Genomic DNA, 19,083 nt, shown 5'->3' with positions numbered 1-19,083 from the left:
CTTACCCAACACTGCTAACCACAGACTGATGTGCCTCTGTCTCCACATGCTAAAGGCTGAACTGAGGGGCTCTAATGTTGTTGGTAGTTCAGGTGGCTTTATATTTGTTTTCCAGAGCAGATATTGCAAACTTAATGTGACATTATGAATATTTCAGCAGGGCTCCCCATTAGACCCGTAAGCTAGGGAAGTTACACATCACCATGCACATGCAAACACGCACACGCTTCCGTGACAGGAGGACCGGAAGAGACAAGATGGTAGCCATTAGGTCAGATTGCTTTATAGCTATGTCTGCCCCTTCAATCCGTTCGTCCTTAAAAATAGCCATTAATCTTAGCGTGCTGACGGACCTTTTGTGTCCCCAACAACTTGTTTATAAAAGCTTTACTTTTGACAGCATCGGGTAATAATTTCTAATGCTGCTTAGAGACTAGAGTACACGCTGTAAAGACAAACGTGGAGAAAATGAAGGCGAGGCGAGATCTAAATTGAATTATCCCACTAAGACTGTTACAGTGATGATCTCTATTTATACAGCTCGCTCAAATGAGAAAAGGTTGGAGGGAAACTGGGGTCATTTTCTGCCCTCCTTTCTGTCGACGGCTAAAGAGGTTTTTTGGCTGCAGCTGAAACCTTTTATGCTGAAATATTCTTAAGTCAATAATGGAGAGATCCACTGATGTACTGGCAACACCCAATTGGCTCTGTAGTAGCCATAGAACTGAGATATTAATATTGATCCTCCATCTAGTTGCAATATCAGAGCACAAAAACAGAGGCATTCCACTGTGGGCTAACTGCAGCCTGAAGCTTTATTGTCTTTCCACGCTGCGCACAAAGATGTAAAGTCAGTCGAGTTTGTTGTGTTTTAATAACCACAGAGGTTTTTCTTTTTTTTGGAGAAAGCACTGACAAATCAATCCAGCATGTTGTTCTATTATTAGAGCTGAAACATTAGTTGATACATTAAATCTTTGATCATCACGTTGTTAATTTAAAAAAACAGCTTTTTTTAAAGGAATTTTTTTTTCAACCTTTTATTTAATAGATCCACAGATATGGCAAAGATCATAATCATGATTTATTTTTGACCAGCGTTTAGATCTTAGTTATATGGTTAGATCAGTAACTGACTTTGTAAACATGCAGTAATGAATAAAGACCTGTTTTAAAACAAATGACAGACCATGCACAGTATTTGCTGTTGCTTCATGGTGTGACGTCTTGAAATCAAAATTTCTAGAGATGATTTAATTTGACCAAAACTTTTCTTTGCAGGATCCTGGCTTGAGCTAAATGAAACCTGCCAGGACTTGGCTGCGAGCGTGTTTGGATTTTAGGGAGGGGCAACAATGCACCACTATAACAAGCCATTACTACACGGCAGGATTTGGTGTAAACAACATGTCTTCATATTGTTTGTGACCTTAACATCTGAACATCTGAGCGTTGCAGCAGAAAGTGAGATGCATCACACCTGATTTTTGTCTTTAGCTGACTGGAGTGGCACATGGTGTGGTCTCCTGCTGGTGTAGCCAATCTGTTTAAGTTTGATGTGTTGTGAGTTCAGAGATATTCTCCTGCGTATCTTGGTGGTAATTGCATTACAAGCTTATATTGTGTTATTGTAGGGTCTTTACATTAGAATATAAAGTGGCTTGAGGCACTATATATAATAAAACTGAATTTAATTTAATCAAAAAGTATTTATTTGAGTTACTGTTGCCTTCCCATCAGTTCAAACCAGTCTGGTCATTCTCCTCTGACATCAAGAAGACATTTTCACGCAGAAAACTGCAGCTCATGGTATATTTTCTTTATAGAACTTCCTCTGTAAAGTCTAGAGATAGTTATGTGGGAAAATCCCAGCAGATTGTTGTTGTTGTTTCTGAAGCACTGAGACGAGCCTGTCTGACACCAACAACCATGCCAAATCACCTTTCTTCCTCCTTCTGATGCTCAGTTTGAACTTCAGCAGGTCGTCTCCATGCGAGCTATAGCAAGGAGCTGAACAGGTGTGCCCAATAAAGAGGTGAGTGCATGTCACAAAACAAAAACAGGAACACAATAACAGCTGTTTTCTTTCATTTATTTTGTTTTTATAATCACTGGAAGCCAAAATGATAATCTGACATAAATTCAATTATTTACCCAAGAACCATTTTTTTAATCTGAGTTCATTTTTAAACATTAATTTTTAAACAAATTAGTTGGAACCTGGATGAATACTAAGAGAAAACCATGCACAGATCAACACAGCTATTTAATTTGTTGACACATTTAAAACAAATGTGTCCATGTATCATGGATACATAGATATACGCCCATATTTAGATTTATAGATAGACTGTTGTTGCTACAAATGCCATAAATATTCTAGCTATATACTAGAGCTATTAAAATGACATCTTAGGTTCTAATTTTTCTAATATATAGGTGCATGAGTGATATTAGCTCAGTGAATCACTGGGACAAAACAGAATATATTGCTGCTGTGGAAAGTGTTTCATTCATTTTGAAGTCACATCAAGGGAAATTTGAGGAGAATATGCTAAAATAGTTTAGAATAATGAAGGCTGAAAAGCATCGCCATCAGAGGCTGCAGTTTAACTCATCCAGAAATCATACTGTAAATAAGCAGTAATAGCTTTCATTTGTTTATTAAAACGCATGGAGCTCAGCTGCTGGATGACAGGATATGGCCTTCTAACAGCGGTGCCTATTTCAGGGGCAGCAATAAAATGCATCACTTGAAATGCATTATGCCTCTCGTCGCAGCTATTATTTGCACTGTCGTTTAGATACTCATAAATCGCGAGGCCACGCTTGCACCAGGTCAGTGCCTGCAGCGAAAATGTGCCCATGAATAGATAACAACAAGAGGACTGACTGCAAAAATGATTCCACATAACTCTTGATGTCGCATTTTGTTGAAGTTAGAAAGTCTTTTTCATCTCTTATACTTGATTTTATTGAAAGGTGTGCGTTATCTTGAATGCACTTCTACAAAAAGCTGTATCAGTGCAAGGTAAACACAGACCTGCCTCGATTTAAGTCCACCTTTATTTTTTTAAATATTCTTAGACAAGGTCAGATTTAAAACTCTTAACTTTCCAAACGTCTCTTATCTGCCTCTTCTTCTCTGCTGCTTAAGTTTCTATTAAACCTCTGTGCTCTCCCTTTGCTTCCCTTTAATCTCCCGGGCCACACTGCTGTGTGCTGCTGCTGCTCTTGCTACTACTGCTGCACATTCATTCACATAAACACACACACACACACAATCTTGCACAAATCACACATGAGAGCACAGGGTTTTACACATGGAATCACACACACTCTCACATGCGAGTGCAGGCCTGTGCGGTGAATCCGCTGCACATTTTTTAATCACAGATGCTGCCCCTACCCGCTGATCTGATCCTGTTGCTGCTGTGTTTTGGGAGTCGGTCCAACGAGATAGAGACAGAGAAAATAAGCAAGCGAGATAAAGCGCGGAAAGAGAAAGCGAGGTTGCGCGAGACGATAGGAGGGCTGCTGTCATGTGAACAATGAGATTCTGCAAAGATCAGATGAGGAAAATCAGTGCACCGAAAAAAAGTGATGACAGACTAAAGTAAAGGAGCAGAACTTTCTAGACTGTAGCGCTAGCACAGAGATGATTTGCTGATGTGCATTCACACATAGCAGAGGACTGCTGTTCCAGCGTATGCATGCACTCATTAAAATATCTTTTAAGATGCAGAGACTGGGGGTGTTGTAGAAAAACTAATTTAAGTACACTTTACATCTCTGGCTGATGAGAGTGTCGCAGACTCTGCTCCATATCCAGTAACCCCTGCATTAGGTCAGCTCAGCCCCACAGACTCTTTTTATTATGCATGGCCTGTTGGGGAAATGACAAGAGACATCCTCCTCACACAGCGAGATGGCCAAATCCTCACGGCAGCCTCTTAGACAGGTGGTGAAATGTCCTTGAGCGTCCTTGCACAGCCACTCAATACAAGGCTCCTCCGTGTGTGTGTGTGTGTGTGTGTGTGTGTGGATGCTTATGTAAGTAAATGATGCCGTGGCTCTGGAGGTGTAAACCTATGACTTTTCTCCTCTTCATTCGATCACCACCTTTTTTTTTATGCCGGCTATTTTTGTTGTGGGAAATGCATGGATTCTCTCACATGTCTCTTGCCTTCTTCGCCTCTTATATGACGTGAACATTACAATCAAGCACAAACATGACTAAATAAGAACACCGAAATCAACACGTAAGCCTCAAACTAGGCAAAGGTTGTGTTTCCTAAATATTTAACATTTGTGTGTTTTTGCTTGCTCGCTTGTAGGAAACTTCTTAAACGCCTTATATGCTCCAGGTGTGTGTGTGTGTGTGTGTTTATATGTGCCCAGTGTGCATTTTTCTTCAAACATGTGTTTGCGTGTGCTTGTGTGTGGACAGAGTTTATAGTCTCTGAGGATGATGCTAATCAGATTTTCTCCCTTAAGGGAAGATGACTCATTAGTACTCCACAGCTTATGAGGCTCCTTAAAGTGATATTTCATGTTGGCATTTCCTTTTTAGTGCAAACACCTCTATTTGAACCGAATATAGGGCAAGAATTGAATATTGTGCAAATTTACACCAGCTTCATACAAAAAAGCGTGTCCTTTGACATTTGATATTTTAATAATTAGCTCTATTCAGGCTTTTATTGGCATTTAGCTTGTTAGATTTTCACTGGAACTCATTATTTTCACTGTAAAACAAAGTCTGTTATTAAATGAATGTTACTCCTGATATTTTTTGATTATTTTCATGTTCTTTAGTTATCTTCATTTTATTGTATGTCTCTAAAGACTTTAGATTTTATATTTTTGCTAACAAAATCTAGCATTAAATGTTGTTTCCATATAATCTTAAACTGATGCTTTAACTAGTATACAGCTGCTCTTTTTACCAAAACCAAATACGATGTATGTTTGCTGTGTGTGCGGTGGGGACGTCTGCAACCGGTGCTTGATGTGATAAGTGGCAGGTTAATGTTGGTTGAAGCACTTTATCTCGTACTATCTGTCTTCGTCATTTCCTCTGGATGCAGCGTGATGAACTATGGGTGTAAAGCTGTCTTTTTTGGGGGGAGGGTGTAAAAGAGGAGTCAAAGCAGCATGTTTTCGCCCTTGGTGATGATGAACGGTTAGTCAGTGCAAGGCAGATGGCCAAGCGTGTGCATGCGCGCGAGTGGACTGAGGTGTGTGCTGTGTGTGTTGCTGCACAGGCAGTCTTGCTCTGAGCTGCTGAGCTGGCCTCTACTGTAGATAGGTTACAAAATCTTAAGGCAGTCATAATTCAGCCACTGAGCGGATGTGTTGGAGCGACACCAAAATAAAGCCAACTTACAGAGGTAAAATATGTCCAAACAACCTAACAGCTTACAGTATTTACTTTAAATGTGCTGCGAGAGTCATAAATAAGATAACCACCCAATGCATGCGCCCCATAACAATAAGTTTATCCATCTAAGCTGTTGTGCAAAAACAGAAGGCTTTCCCTGTGCAGCCTGATGACACATCATTTGCCCTTTGATGACAGGAAGAAGAAGTTGTTTTAGCCCAACATGTCTCTTATTAACCTGCCCACTCAATGCAAGACCTCAGTGTTAATGAGAGAGAAGGAGAGAGAGGCGAGTGAGTGATAAGATAATTTATTTCTCTCTCAATTAATTAGAAGGAATATGCTAACTGATGCCACAGTGGTTTAGCTGTTGCAGTAGGCTGGTAAATTTCTCATGTGTATGTTTATCACATGTTTTATTTTCAGTAGAAAAGATTATAAGTTTGGTTTAAGTCTTTTAATACGTATCATTTTCATCTGATCTACCAAAATGTGACTAACTCCCGCACACTCAACACTGAAATAGCAGTAATTCCATAGAAGAACATCACACACGTCCCTAAACGCATTATATGAACCCCAACAGAATCTCAGGTTAAATATATCTTGTATTTTATATGCTTACGATGCAAGTGTTTTCCCCCTTTACACTTGCTAATGTATTTTCATTGTGCTCTATGGAGTGGGTAATATTTCTCCACTACATCATTCCGTCGCGCTCGCTGCTGTTTTAAAGAAAGATGGTGACACAGCACTGAAAGAGTCGCTTTCTCCACCTCTGCCTCTCCCTAGCGTCTAATCAGTCCCTTTTTTTTTATTGCATTCACTCCTTCATTACTTGGAAGAAACCTTTTCGGATTCCCTTAATGCACAGACGCGCGGTGTTTTATTGCCCTATGAGGGTGACGCACAAGAGCTTCGATGGAGCCATTATGTGGACAAGGTAGGCTACTCACCTCCCGCAATGGCGAGGAGAGCCAGCAGCAGCAGCGGCGGCCAGCCGTCCATCGTCAAACGTGCGTCCGAGCGCGCTCCGAGCCCGGAAAGGTGTTCACTGGGATGGAGAGGCCACCTCAAGCACGCCCGCAGTGTTAACTCCCTCTCCTCCTCACGACCCAAACCTTTCTTTACTGTCTACCTGTCATGGTGACGTCAGGGCTTTCCGGCGGTCCACACTCCTTCCTTTTCAGGGGAAAATATAAATATCTCGGCGGAGCCAGGTAAGCTCTGCGCTCGGTTGAGTTGTGTTGGCTGTCCGTGCTGAACGTTGCTCAGCGATGCGACGCGCTGGAAAGGCGGGGGCGGGGGGGAGCGCAGAGGAGCAGGGTGGGGGAGACGGGAGGAGAGGATGTGGCATACCTCTGAGACTCCGTATCTCAGTTAGAGATGCCAGTGTGTTCCCCGCACAAAGTCACACGTCACCATAATGTAATAATAAGCACTCCTAGGGTGTGAGCGCTGCTCAGTCTGACTTTATAGTAACCTTGTCAAACTTAATGGGATTTTTATGTTTAATTAAAGTTGCAGGTCAAATATTTGTGGAGGTGGTAGCTGTGATAATTAAACATAAGCTATAAATGTGATTACATTGGCTTTGCTTATATTGAAAATATTAACTGTAAATATAAATCATAAGAAATATGGCTGGTGTATGTGTGTGTGTGTGTGTGTTAATTTGATGCTCTGTTATCTGCCACACCCCACATCTATCCCTAGCCTCACACAGGCTCCCCAGGATGGTCTGTAGTCTGAAAGTTGAAGCTTCTGTGTGCCCTTCTCCTCTACCCTTTAGGCCACTAAAGTGACCTCTGATTCCTAATCTTACATGTTTGAGCTGCACATAATGAAGTTGGAAATGGAAGTTAAGAAACAAATGCGTCCAGGCATTGAGAAAGACTCACAATCTGATGATAGCTGAATTGGGCGATGAAGGGCAATGGGACTCCAGCAAATAATAAAAAAAAATAGGAGGGGTATAGGAAGGAAGTCAAAAGAGCGTGGGAGAACAAAAAAGCCAAGTAAACAGAAGTATGGGATGGAGGGAGGAGGCGGTTGCCATAGTGACTCAGAGAAACCAGAAAGCTCCAGGAGGAAGCGACCTGTTTCTCCTTCGTTTTGTCTATTTTTGTCACTGAAGCACACATACACACAGGTGAACACACGTGCACAAAACACACACTCATGCATAAATGCACACAATAGCAAACTCTACCACAGTCCTCTGCATGTCTTTCTCTCTCATGCTATCTTTATACACTCTTCCTCCCTCCCCCTGCTGTACAGTCGTCTCCGTCCCCCCCCCCCCCCCCACACCTCTGCTTTGCAGCGAAATGAGCTGACCTGACAGTGCTCCTCCCCTCACTGAGTGCTGTGAGTCTCTCTCTGAATTATTTAAAAGCTGGGACCCCCACGAGTGCTTGTCTTCCCTTAACACCACCTCACGCTCCCTCTCTCTCGCTTCTTTTCTCTGTCCCTACCTCTCCTGCTGTCATTCCGTCTTCTAGTGGCTGCAGTTACTTCCTGTGCTTCTGTCATGTCTGGGAAACACAAATCAGAACTATGAATCACACAGTGATTACCGGAACAAGACTCAACAAAGTCTAAGAAATTACAGTACGGAAATGTGACTGCGCTTATAAAAACCTGTAGTATTTCTAATTAATATTATTTTTCTTTGCTATAAGTTTATTGTACTCTTACTAAACTGTTGTATCTCCCTAGGTGTCTGAGTTTTATAAACCAAAAATCTCCTCCTGCGTTTAATTTACTTTCTAAATTTATGCATCAGGTCTTGTCATTAACATAAGCCGGTTCTTGTCATTTTTTTTTCACACTGAGAAATTTAACAAGTAGAAATAAATATGGTTAATTCACTCAAAATATTTTTTTGCTTACAATATTCTGTAGTAAATTAGAGGGTTCATGGTTATAGAAACCACCGGCCAGCTGTGGCCCTTCTGTTTGAGTTTGAATGTTCTCCCTGTGCCTGTGGGTTCTCCCCTGGTACCCTGGCTTCCTCCCACAGTCCGAAGGCATGCTTGTTAGGCTAATTGGTGTGAATGTGAGCATGAATGGTTATCTGCCTCTCTCTGTGTTGGCCGTGTGATGGACTGGCAACCAGTCCAAAGTGTGCCCTGCTTCTTTCCCTGTGACAGCTGAGATGTGTTTGAGCCCCTCACTACCCCAAACTAGAAAAGTGGGTAAGAGCAATGGGTAGATGATGGATAGATACTATTTGAGTTGATATTTATTTTTTCCGGGAGGATTTGGGAAATGTATTATTATCACTACAAACACAAGATAATTCTGTCATTAGCCACGAGAGGAATTAAATTCTGTATAATTTAGAAATTATGAATAGCAGAATACTTAAGAGGATACTAGAGGAGGGGTACCCCTGTGGGCTGTGGGGTTAAGTTACAGATATGCAAACTCCACACAGAAATGCTCTGAGGCAACAGTGCTAACCACGGCACCACAATGCTTATGGAAGTGATGAATCATAAATTGGAAATATTTGGTTCAAATCATCAGTATCTACGGAGGAGGTCAGCAGAGAGGTACAACAGGTACAACTACAGCAATCTGTAATACACGGCGGAGGCTCTGTCATGGTTTGGACCTGCATTTCAGCCAGTGATCTTGGAGATCTTGTAAAAATGTATGAAATCATGAAGGTAAAAAAGTACCATAAGGTTTTGATCCACTTTGCACTACTATCTAGAAAGCATTTGATGGGCAACAGTTTCATTTTCTAGCATGAGAATGATCCCAAACTTTATATACTCCTAATATACTGTGTTTGCACATGTTTCAATAAATCACTCCACATATTTCCCATTTTTAGCCAAATATACAGAGGTGTGGCTTTAGACCTTCACTCAGAGATAATCTTTGATGTCCAGAATAAAGACTGCACTGTAAAATAATCACAAACCTGTTTATTTTGCACATTTAATTTCCACCACTGTTAAAGAAGACATCTTATATGCAAACAGCAAAGATCTTAAACTGAGCAGTGCACGATAAAACATGCTCATGATCACAGATGCACATATGCTTTTCACTGGGTACCAATGATATTAAAGGCCAACAAAAGGCAAACAAGCATCTAAGATGTTAAGCTGGATGAATACCAGAAACAACTTTCCCCAAAACAGACTCCCCAGAATCCTGCATCCAGCACCCCAGGCCTCTTGTATATTTTGACCCGCTCTGTGATTTAATTAAGAGGACATACAGGACTAACCACGACAGATCACATGGATGGCAGGAAGGGCAAAATAGTTAGTGCTGTCTGTTGTGTAACATTGCCATTTGTGACACACTGGGTAGCAGGATAGCCAAGATTAGGGACAGCCCTTGAACCGGAATGTCTAGGTTAAATAAAGCCTGTGCAAAACTGAGCATCTGAGTTGCTGAAGTATCAGCGAGTGCTAGATGTTTTGTTTTAGAGCAGACCACAGACTTTGGCCAGTTAAGGAGGAGTCACACAATCAATAAATTTTATTTATGAGCTAGCAGTAAATGGAGTTAATTAGTTTTTAACTTCTGCGACGTTACATGTTGCAGCTTTCCATTCACAAACCAGGCAGTCTGTTCTGTGGGGGACCTTCGATGCTACTATGGCTACAATTATTCATAGCTTTCTTATATATATTGCAGCCTGTCTCTCCTCCCTCTTCCTCTCTCCTCCCTCTCATCATTCCCTGTAGGGACAGCACTACCTCACTCTAACTAATCACCATGGCAACATGGTAATCCCTGAACAGAAAAATGTCTCTCTCACACACACGCAAATACGCACACACAGAGACAGAGCGGAACTGTGTGTACACATGGGTGCACACGCTCATGCTTGCACATGCAGTCATGCACACACATTCTGTAAGAGATGCTCATACAACTCAGCACACTGGTGTTTGCTGGTAAGACATATCTTAGCACAAACACACGCTTCCATGCGTCACTGCGAGGGTAAAGCTTTTTCCTGTTTTGTGAGTAGCTTCGCGTGTGTTGGCAAGGATTTAAATATGGCACCTTTGGGGTTGTGTGAGTAAATGCTATTTATGTGTGCACTAGTTACATATGCATTCTGGGTGTATGTGTGCTCAGGTTTGTCAGTAATTTGTTTATGACAAATATGTGCATGCATGCATGTGTGTGTGTGTTGTTTTGATTTGACACTCAGGTCAATGGGTTTTCTAGCTACAGAAGAACAGCCAGCAGATTTACTCTGGTTAGCTTCTCATCTCTGTCATATTGCCTTTTTCCTTGAACCCCCCCCCCCCCCCCCCCCCTCCTTTGACTTTTTGCTCCTGGCAATCTCTGTGTCTATGAATAACACTGTTTTTCTTCACTCAAAATGAATTGTACTTTATTTACCGAATAAATGTTTTACAACATTAATATACAGATCACAACATTGCAACAGGGATGCAAAAAAAACAGTGGATGGCCAACAATCGCTCCATACATGTAGTGTTTATGCACAGGTGCAGGTCATTCACAGCAAAGGAAGACAGATTTTAAGTCATAAAGGCTTCATACAGTATTTAATTGATTGTGAAGGAAGGTAAATAAAGGCTGATATTCACATATTTGCAGTAGAGAACACTTATACATACTTAAAACCATTTTTGCTGACAGGGCACTTTAATGTGATAAGACTCCTCTCGCTACACCAGGTCTAATCATCCAATCAATAAAGCTCTTTCTCTTGACATTAGGAGTGGTCGGCAAATGTGCCCAGTTTTAAGAATAGACCAATAGGCTGATTGACATGTCAGATGGATGAGTGAATGTCACTGAGAGACTAACAAGAGTCGGCCATTTTATTAGGTACAACTGTCCAACTGCTTGTTAATGTATCTTATCATCCAATTGCGTAGCACCGACCAAATGCATTTAGGCTTGTACACATAGTCAACATAAGCTGCTGAAGTTCAAACTGAGCATCAGAATCGGGGAAATAGGTGACTTAAAAGGGTGACTTTGGTTGTGGCTCAAATATTGGTGCTTGGTGGGCTGGTCCTAGTGTTCCTGTCAGCTAACAACAGGAACCTGAGGATACAGTTTGCAGAAGCTCACCACAACTGGACAACGGGTTGAATAATGTTGCCTGGTCTGATTAGTCTCAATTTCTGATGGTAGTGTCAGAATATAGCAAAACAGTGGGATAAAGAATGCATCTATCCTGCCTTATATCAACAGTTGAGGCTGGTGGTGTTGGTGTAATGGTATTTACTGGCATGCTTTGGCCCACTTAGTACTAACTGAGCATTGTTCAAACCACTAGAAATGACAACTCTGTTGCAACTCTGTACTGCAATCAGGTCAGTATGGACCCAAACCTATGAGGTATGTTACCAGCACCTTGTTGAATCTTTGCCATGAAGAATTAAGGCAGATTTGAAGGCAAAGGGGAGTCCACCTGAAATCTTATTTATAGATACACATATCATTTCAGGTGGTGATTTCAGGAATCAAAGCCTTGTTGGTTTAAATGGTAAAAATATTCAGGTCTTTAGTTGCTTTACTTGTAGTGTCTGATTTCGACCACTAGGTAGCGCATGTTGGTGACAAAAACTATAAACTATAAGGGCAGAAAAGAGAATCCAAAGCAGCATGTCTTTGAGTGTGTGTGTGCACATATATCAACATATTTATGTACGTGCCTGTGCAGAGTTGTGTCTAAATGTCTGCGCATGTGTGCGAGTATGTGTGTTTGTGTCTGAGTGTGTCTTTCTTTGTGTATCTTCAGTGTGGCCTGGGCACAGGATGCTGCAGGGTCATGTGCTCTGCTCCAGTGAAAGGCAGTCTGTGTGTGCAGTAGTGGTAGACCAGCTCAGGGATACTGGAGAAAACGCAGCTGCTTTGATCCAGCGTGTAGCACAAGCCCTTACTGCTCTTAGTCTGGGCCACAATGATGTGCACGCAGCTTTGGCTGGTCCTAGTGGAACGAGACAGAGAGAAAGATGCATTTTAAAATGTGTATTTATCATCAGTTTTCTCCGAAGAGAAAGTCCTGCACACAGATGACACAACCGGAGGAGATGAAAAAAAAATGGAAATATTATCTCTCTCCAAACGAGGCTGTGCATTCTCTGAGTTCAGTGGATGTTTAAATGGGGTTAATGATGTGGACTCTCAAATGAATGAGCAGCGTACAACAAATGTGCACTGAGGCGCATGAGCACACGCACGCACACACTCCCACACACAATGGCACCACAGGATTTCAGTCTTTATCCTGGAGAACCTGTTCCTGGCACGCTTGTTGGAAGCGTCTACTCTACAAATGACACACATTCTCATGCATTAACACCTTAGAGGTTTCCACTACAATGGCAGCTATTGTAGCTCCTCAGCAGTGCCTAAAAAAAAAGGCTAAAATCTGGCTTAATCGGTCCTGGGTAAAATGTCAGTGAGAAACAACGCCTAAATGTATTTAATGGCAAATGAGAGCATACAATTTTAAGCTGTAAAATATATGTGACAGCAGAGGATAAATGTGCTGTGTCAATTTTTACAATTTTTTGCGTACAGTCAAAGGAAGGAAATCAGAAAGACGGATTTGATTATGAAATCTATGCGCATTCATGACAATGCTGTATGACAGCGTGCACTCACTTCAGAGCAATAGAGTATTTGCTGGTTCCTGATTCGCTGTCTCTCACCAAGAAGCTGGCTTCCCTGCAGCGCTGCAGCTGAGCCTCAGCCTGCTGCCGACTCACACTGCCATGGTACCAGCTTGGCATTGAGGCGATGGAGGAGGGAGATAGCGGGGATCAGGGTGCAGAGAGAAACACAACAGATCAGTGACATATAGCATTGTGACATATGGAGTTAAGAGAGATGCCAAGTTCATGATATCACTGAAAGAGGAAAAAAAAGAGACAGATTGACAGGAGGAAAAAAACTCGCTGACAATAAATTACAGTCAGTGCAAATTAGACTGACAGGTATGTACTGCAGAAGGAATGAGTCAACAAAGTCAAAGGTAAACTGGAGACGCCAAGGTAAATAAAATGAACGTGTATGTGACTCTGTAGGGTGTCCAGAAAGGCCTATTAGGACACAAGGTGGTGTTGACAGTGGCCACGGGCAGGAACCATACATAAACAGGATGCCAGGAGCCAAAACACACTGACATTCAACCACAACGTGAGAAGAACAAATGCTAAGTCCCATCTAAAAAGAAACGCCATGCTTTAATATTACGGGGAAGGAAAGTTTAGAGTTACAGTGAGACTTCTCTGTCTCACCTTAAGGTTGCACCTCTCATCCAACATTTATGCTCAGCGTCTCATCGGGAGGTTTGTTGCTGACTTACCCATCTGGTATCAAAAGCTTAGTTTCACTAAGAATTACCTGCACTTCCATGTGTAATATATTATGTATCCCTGTATTTGTACTGTACTGTATCTGGCTTTGCGGCTCTTCGTGATGGAAATTTCCTTGATTTCTTTTAACCTTTACAAAGTCAAACTGATTTTCAGCCAAACAATTGGGTAGATGGAGGTGGGAGGGGAGGGCTCTTCTAAAAATTGTAGGCTTATCATAAATAAATTTAAAAATGCAGCGTGGAGCTACAGAGCAAGCAAATATGAGGTGCTCTTTACCCTGATGATGCTTTGGGAAATGTAATTAATTTAAATAAAGACCTACAATGCACAGATCTGAGATAAAGGTGAGCAGATTTCTTAACCTGTCGTCTCATTTGTTTAATCCCTTTCAACCACTAAATCTGTTCAGGGATGTTGTAGTGGGTGCTAAATTTGATTTCAGCATGCAGAGGTGAGAGGTAGGTCACAGGTCTATCAAAGAAATGATACATCTAAAGAAAAGACTCTTCCCTGGGGAATATTTTAGGCTTAACAGGTTGGATTTAAACCCTGGACATATTCACTTAACACCATGCTAGCTGACAAATAAGGTATCTATATCACTGTATATGTATATTTTACAGGGAATTTCCTTCTGGAGATGAAGGTCTAATAAATTTTATACAGTTATGTAATTTTTTTTAAGTACTGCAGATTTGTTTATTTGACTTTTTATTCAATGTAATTGATTTTAAGTATATTTTGTGTTTCAAAAACCTGTCTTAAATGTCTCTGTTAATGCATGTACTATTTTTGAACCTCACAACACCACCATGTAATAAATCTGGTGGCTTGCAGTCATCGTATTCTTCATTTGTTACTCAAAACGTTACTTGTTTCAGTCCTTACTTATGGACACAAATATGCCTTTTCCCCCCTTCCTTACCTCTGCTTCTCCAGGGGCACGCTGGGGTCCATTTTGTTCGCCTCCCCATCCAGTGGGGGAATGGGAGAGGTAGGAGATGGAGGGGAAAGTTTGGTAGGGCTGGACGAGGGTGAGAGCTTGAGGGTGGGAAAGGAGGAAGATGGCTGTGTAAGAGGGGCAAGTTTAAGAATAGGAGAAGATGGAAAGGAAGAGGAGGAGGAAGATGAAGGAGAAGAGGAAACAAGTGTTTTATGGCTCCAGTTTCTCTGCCTCAGGGTCTGCTGCTGCTGCTGCTGCTGCTGCTGCTGTTGCTGCTGCTGCTGCTGCTGCTGCTGCTGGCGACCAGGGGTTGAATTGTTCTCTTTACTGAGAGAACAATCCACCGCTTCAAACTGAGCTAAAAGAAGCAGGAGAGACAATATCAACCTTTCATAAAAAAGTTCTATCAAAGCATGCCAGTGATACCAAAGTAAACATATCTCTGGAAATTAATTCAGAAGGATTGTTTTGTTTCCTCAATAAAGTAAACACAAAATTGCTGTTATGTGTGTGCTGTACAAACAAAACCCACGTTATTCCTCCACACCCTAAACACTAAACCCCCACCCTTCCCGTGATCCCTCCCTCCTTTTCTCTACCTGACAGTGCTCTAACAATGTCCTCCTTTCTCCACTCCCACGGCAGCTCGTACTCTCCAGCTGGACGGACATCAGACTCCGGTCGTGTGACAGGGATCCACACGCCCTCACTGTCGCCTTCCAGTCCTCCTTCGTAGGGTATGTCATAGATGTTTGGGGGTGCAGGCATTCCCTCTTCTGCCTTCCCCTCGCTCTGGCCTCGATCCAACAGGACACACACTTTCAGGAGGTCTTTGGAGCCCCGTCTACGAACCTCTACAGCAAAATGGATATGTGATTAGCTAACTGTATATAAGATTTGATCAGCTAAAGGCACAGAAAAACAACTAAATTACAGTAGAAAGAAATTACAAATGTACTTTTAGTGAAATAATTTACGTGCCATTTCAAACATAACAACTATAGTCCAAATCAGATATTTTGGACAAAATAAACAACAAAACTGAAGTTTAGAAACATCCTTAGTTTATTACAAGCTTTCACTCAAGTGCACAAATTAGGAGTTTACACCACACAGTCTATAAAGCAACATTGTGCCGATTACATATATAGACTCCACTGTTCTGTCCTTCATTTGCTCGTTTCTTTTAAATAAATCAAGTATTGTTTGAATATTGTCTTTTTTTAACATTTTCGGGGAATTTTAATTGTTATGTTCCTTTTTGTTTTTTTCATTTGGTGCCCGGCAGGTAGCCTGTGTGTCTACACTATTGTGTGACCAAACAATGGATTTACAGGAAGAAAAGGTCAACACAGCCGTTGATTGGCTGACTAACCGGACCGCTTCCTGACTGTTGGGAAGTGATTGGGTGAGACCGGGGGGAAACCTGTAGGTTTTTAGGGAGGGGTGAGAGGGGGGCTTTCGATTCTTGTCACATGCAGGGGACCATAGAGTAGCTGGTGTCTGTCTCTGTGTGTTTGTGTATGTGTGGAAGGGGAGGCAGGAGGGCATTAGGGCCAATGTCCTATCGAGAGAATGGGGCAAAGGAAACAGAGGCAGGAGACAGGAAGCTGGAAGAGGAAGCTGCACCCATTGTCCCTGCACAACACTGTTACTATAGCCACCGCCAGTGGGGAGGGAAGTCAATAGAGAGACTGAGGATCTAGCTCGGCTCTCAGTCCCTTTAAAATTATAAGTTAACAAGAATGTGATGTGGTCTAAGTGCTGAGAAACTTAAATAAGATGTATTATTAGTGTTCCTTTATGTGCTCAGAATAGATTTGGCTTATCAAGCATGATATACAAAGTGAGGCAAAATGTTAAAAAAGTGGAATTAAGTTCTCAGAAAAACAAAAGATGGTCAAATAAAAGAAAAAAATACAAGGTGAAGGTGTAGGAATGGACATTGCTAGTGTTATTGTTGTGTTTCTATAAGCGACTCTGCCATTCTCTTTAAAGATGTGCTGTAGGCCTAAGTTCATGACTGAATTCTTCTGCTAAATTCACAAAAATATGTCGTTCACATTTTTGCTCAACTGCTGAGAAAACAGTCCAAAACTCTGGAAAGCCAAGAAGCACCTTCATAATAAAATTTTGGCTGCTGAGATACGAGATCATGCGACCCTGACCTCACCTGTGATGATGACTTGGGCGTCATAAGGCTCCATGTACCCATCATTCACTCCTGCTCTCTCGGCTTCTCTCTGCTCCTTGGTTTTCTCCGCATCAAAAGGATCTGCATAGTCCTCCAGGATAATCAGCTGTTGAAAAGGGAAAAGCACAATGCCGGGCTGCTACCTATTCAAAAGTCACAGAGACAACAAGCAGTGTGCGTGTGTGTGCGTGTGTGTATGTGTGTGGTGTCCATGACTGAGTGACAAGTAATGGAGGGACAAGCGGAAATACTTGTGCAAGGAGGTCAGCGCATTGTGTTTGCCTGTGTGATCTGAAACAATGAAGTGAAACTGTATTGTATTCTTTTGAGAACGATGGAAACTGAATACAGTGTTGTGATCTGAGACATGGACGGAAAACACAAAGGAAAGCACTGACCTTAAGCCCTGTACTATAATGATGTTTTAATTACCTAATTCATAAATAAATAGCTGCTGAAATATGAAGACATGTTATATGTGCATGTTATATAATTTCTATAAGTTACTCACCGTTGTTTTAATGTCAGATCGTCCTTTCTCGTTCTCGGGTAGCTTCTGTTGACATATCCCATTGAGTTTCGGGGTCTTTTCTTGTTTGTCTACTTTGATCATCCTGCTAATGTACGCTTGAGCCACACTAGAGGTCCTGACCTGGCGGTTCTCATCCGATGACCCGGTGTCGCTCTTGGTGTTCTTGCGACCTTTTCCAGCCGTGAGACTGTCCCAGACTGTTCCACCAGAACCAGCATTGTTACGACCCAGTTCTGTAGCCGAATTCTTCCTATTTCTCCCTGCCAGCAAACCCCCCACTCCCCCATCTCTGCGCTGATTTCCTTTCAAACTGTCTCGTGAAAATGAAGGTTTGGGTCGAGTTTGTGGACCAGATTCGGAGGCTGAGCGCACTCTTTCATTTCCGTTCTTGAGGTTGATGGGGAAATCTCTGAACCATTTTGCCATGGTTGTTAAGTTGATGACACTTCTTACTGATTTTAAAAGTTACTAAAAGTTACTGGATTTTTTCCCACCTCCTTGCATTAGCCTCCCCCTAAAAGTTACTTTTAGCCGTTCTCAACAGCTCCAACTTTACGCACACTCACTTTGTTCACACTTCGACTGAAGTAACTTTGGTATGCAAGGGTATCTGACTAATCACTTTAAGCAGAGCCCACTTTATGATTCTATGCGGATTCCTAGCTCCTGCGACTCTCTCACAGCTTCTGGTGCGTCTTGGAGATCATTAGCCAGCTGCTCTGTGTTGCTGTCACCCTGCACCTGCAGTAACAACTATCCCTGCAATTTGAAAAGTAACTTTTGCAGAGCATAAACTCGAAAGAATTGGAAGTTTTTCTTTGAACCCAGTAAAGATCCCATTCCCGGAGCGTGAGATGGTGCGTCCAGTCTGTCGACCAGGCGAAGTGATGAGAAGAGTGAAAGGAGAGGAAAGTTGGAGTGAGCAGACTGGGGGATGTCGCTGGTTTCTGGGGAGGAGCTGCGCGCACAGGGCGGAGTGGCAGTTTTACTCAGCAAGGAAGATTGTAAATCTCATGAAAACTTTTTATTTCCAGAACCCAACCTCTAAAACATTTTTTTTTTATTCAACACACAATAAGTTTAATAACTGTGTTCAGCTCAGCTCTACACACATAACGTTGCAACAGCAAAAGATAACAAAGGACATAAAAGTTATATTTATTTATATGTTTTTTACACTCAGGGATGTTCCCAGGATTTCTTAAATGGAAAGTTACACGGGTAACCTATTACAATGTCAAGCATTGTGCTTAAAATGGAAAAGTGAATGTCTGAATATGTCTGTAGGTTCTCAGTTATCCAGGTCATAGTAGACTGGACTTCGTTAGGTTCATGAAGATGTTTCCCCTCTTGTGCACGAGGCTTCTTCAGTTCTGCCCTTTCGATGAGAGGCGAAACATGCTCATAAATCTAAAGAAGTCTTGTTGCCTTCTTTTCAAGCTCTCAATTTCCAATGTACTTTTGTTATATAGTGTAAATTCTCAACAATAATTAACTCAATGTGATTTATATTTATATAAAGACTCAACAGTATTAGTAAGAAAAATCCCAAGAATCACATGACCCCTTATGAGCAAGCACTTGGTGACAGTGGGAAGGAAAAAAAATCACAATTTTGGTTGGAAGACACCAACCGATGCCATCTACAATATTGTTGCTATGATAGCAAAGTGCTACAGCCCA

At 41.8% G+C, this 19,083-nt stretch overlaps 2 protein-coding genes across 2 annotated transcripts in view; both read right to left on the bottom strand.

Annotated features, from left to right (window-relative positions):
• chrnb2 (cholinergic receptor, nicotinic, beta 2) overlaps window positions 1–6,684 on the bottom strand; it is a 28,051-nt gene extending 21,367 nt beyond the window's left edge. Inside the window, exon 1 of the mRNA XM_085176110.1 lies at window positions 6,340–6,684. Within this exon, the coding sequence (XP_085032236.1) occupies window positions 6,340–6,391 (52 nt within the window). The 5' untranslated portion in view covers window positions 6,392–6,684. The remainder of the gene's footprint in view (window positions 1–6,339) is intronic.
• A 4,048-nt stretch (window positions 6,685–10,732) lies between these two features.
• Window positions 10,733–18,305, bottom strand: she (Src homology 2 domain containing E). The gene is made up of 6 exons (XM_085176114.1): window positions 17,380–18,305; window positions 16,848–16,974; window positions 15,274–15,528; window positions 14,657–15,032; window positions 13,016–13,135; window positions 10,733–12,335 (listed from the first exon to the last, which is right to left on the bottom strand). The coding sequence occupies exons 1-6, from the start codon at window positions 17,824–17,826 to the stop codon at window positions 12,143–12,145; spliced, it is 1,518 nt and encodes a 505-aa protein (XP_085032240.1). The 5' UTR covers window positions 17,827–18,305; the 3' UTR covers window positions 10,733–12,142.
• Window positions 18,306–19,083: the final 778 nt, after the last annotated feature.

The sequence above is a fragment of the Neolamprologus multifasciatus genome, chromosome 11 (genome assembly GCF_963576455.1).
Source record: "Neolamprologus multifasciatus chromosome 11, fNeoMul1.2, whole genome shotgun sequence".
Classification (NCBI taxonomy): Eukaryota; Metazoa; Chordata; class Actinopteri; order Cichliformes; family Cichlidae; genus Neolamprologus; species Neolamprologus multifasciatus.
This window is presented reverse-complemented; position numbering and strand designations above follow the sequence as displayed.

Bases quoted from the DNA above. Each gene is read 5' to 3' on its own strand.
- she (XM_085176114.1), bottom strand. From the start codon at position 17,826: ATGGCAAAATGGTTCAGAGATTTCCCCATCAACCTCAAGAACGGAAAT. The intron at 13,136-14,656 runs GTAAGGAAGGGG...CTCAATGCCAAG, and splicing joins GTGCCCCTGGAGAAGCAGAG to CTGGTACCATGGCAGTGTGA. The intron at 12,336-13,015 runs GTGAGTGCACGC...TCGTTCCACTAG, and splicing joins AAATACTCTATTGCTCTGAA to GACCAGCCAAAGCTGCGTGC.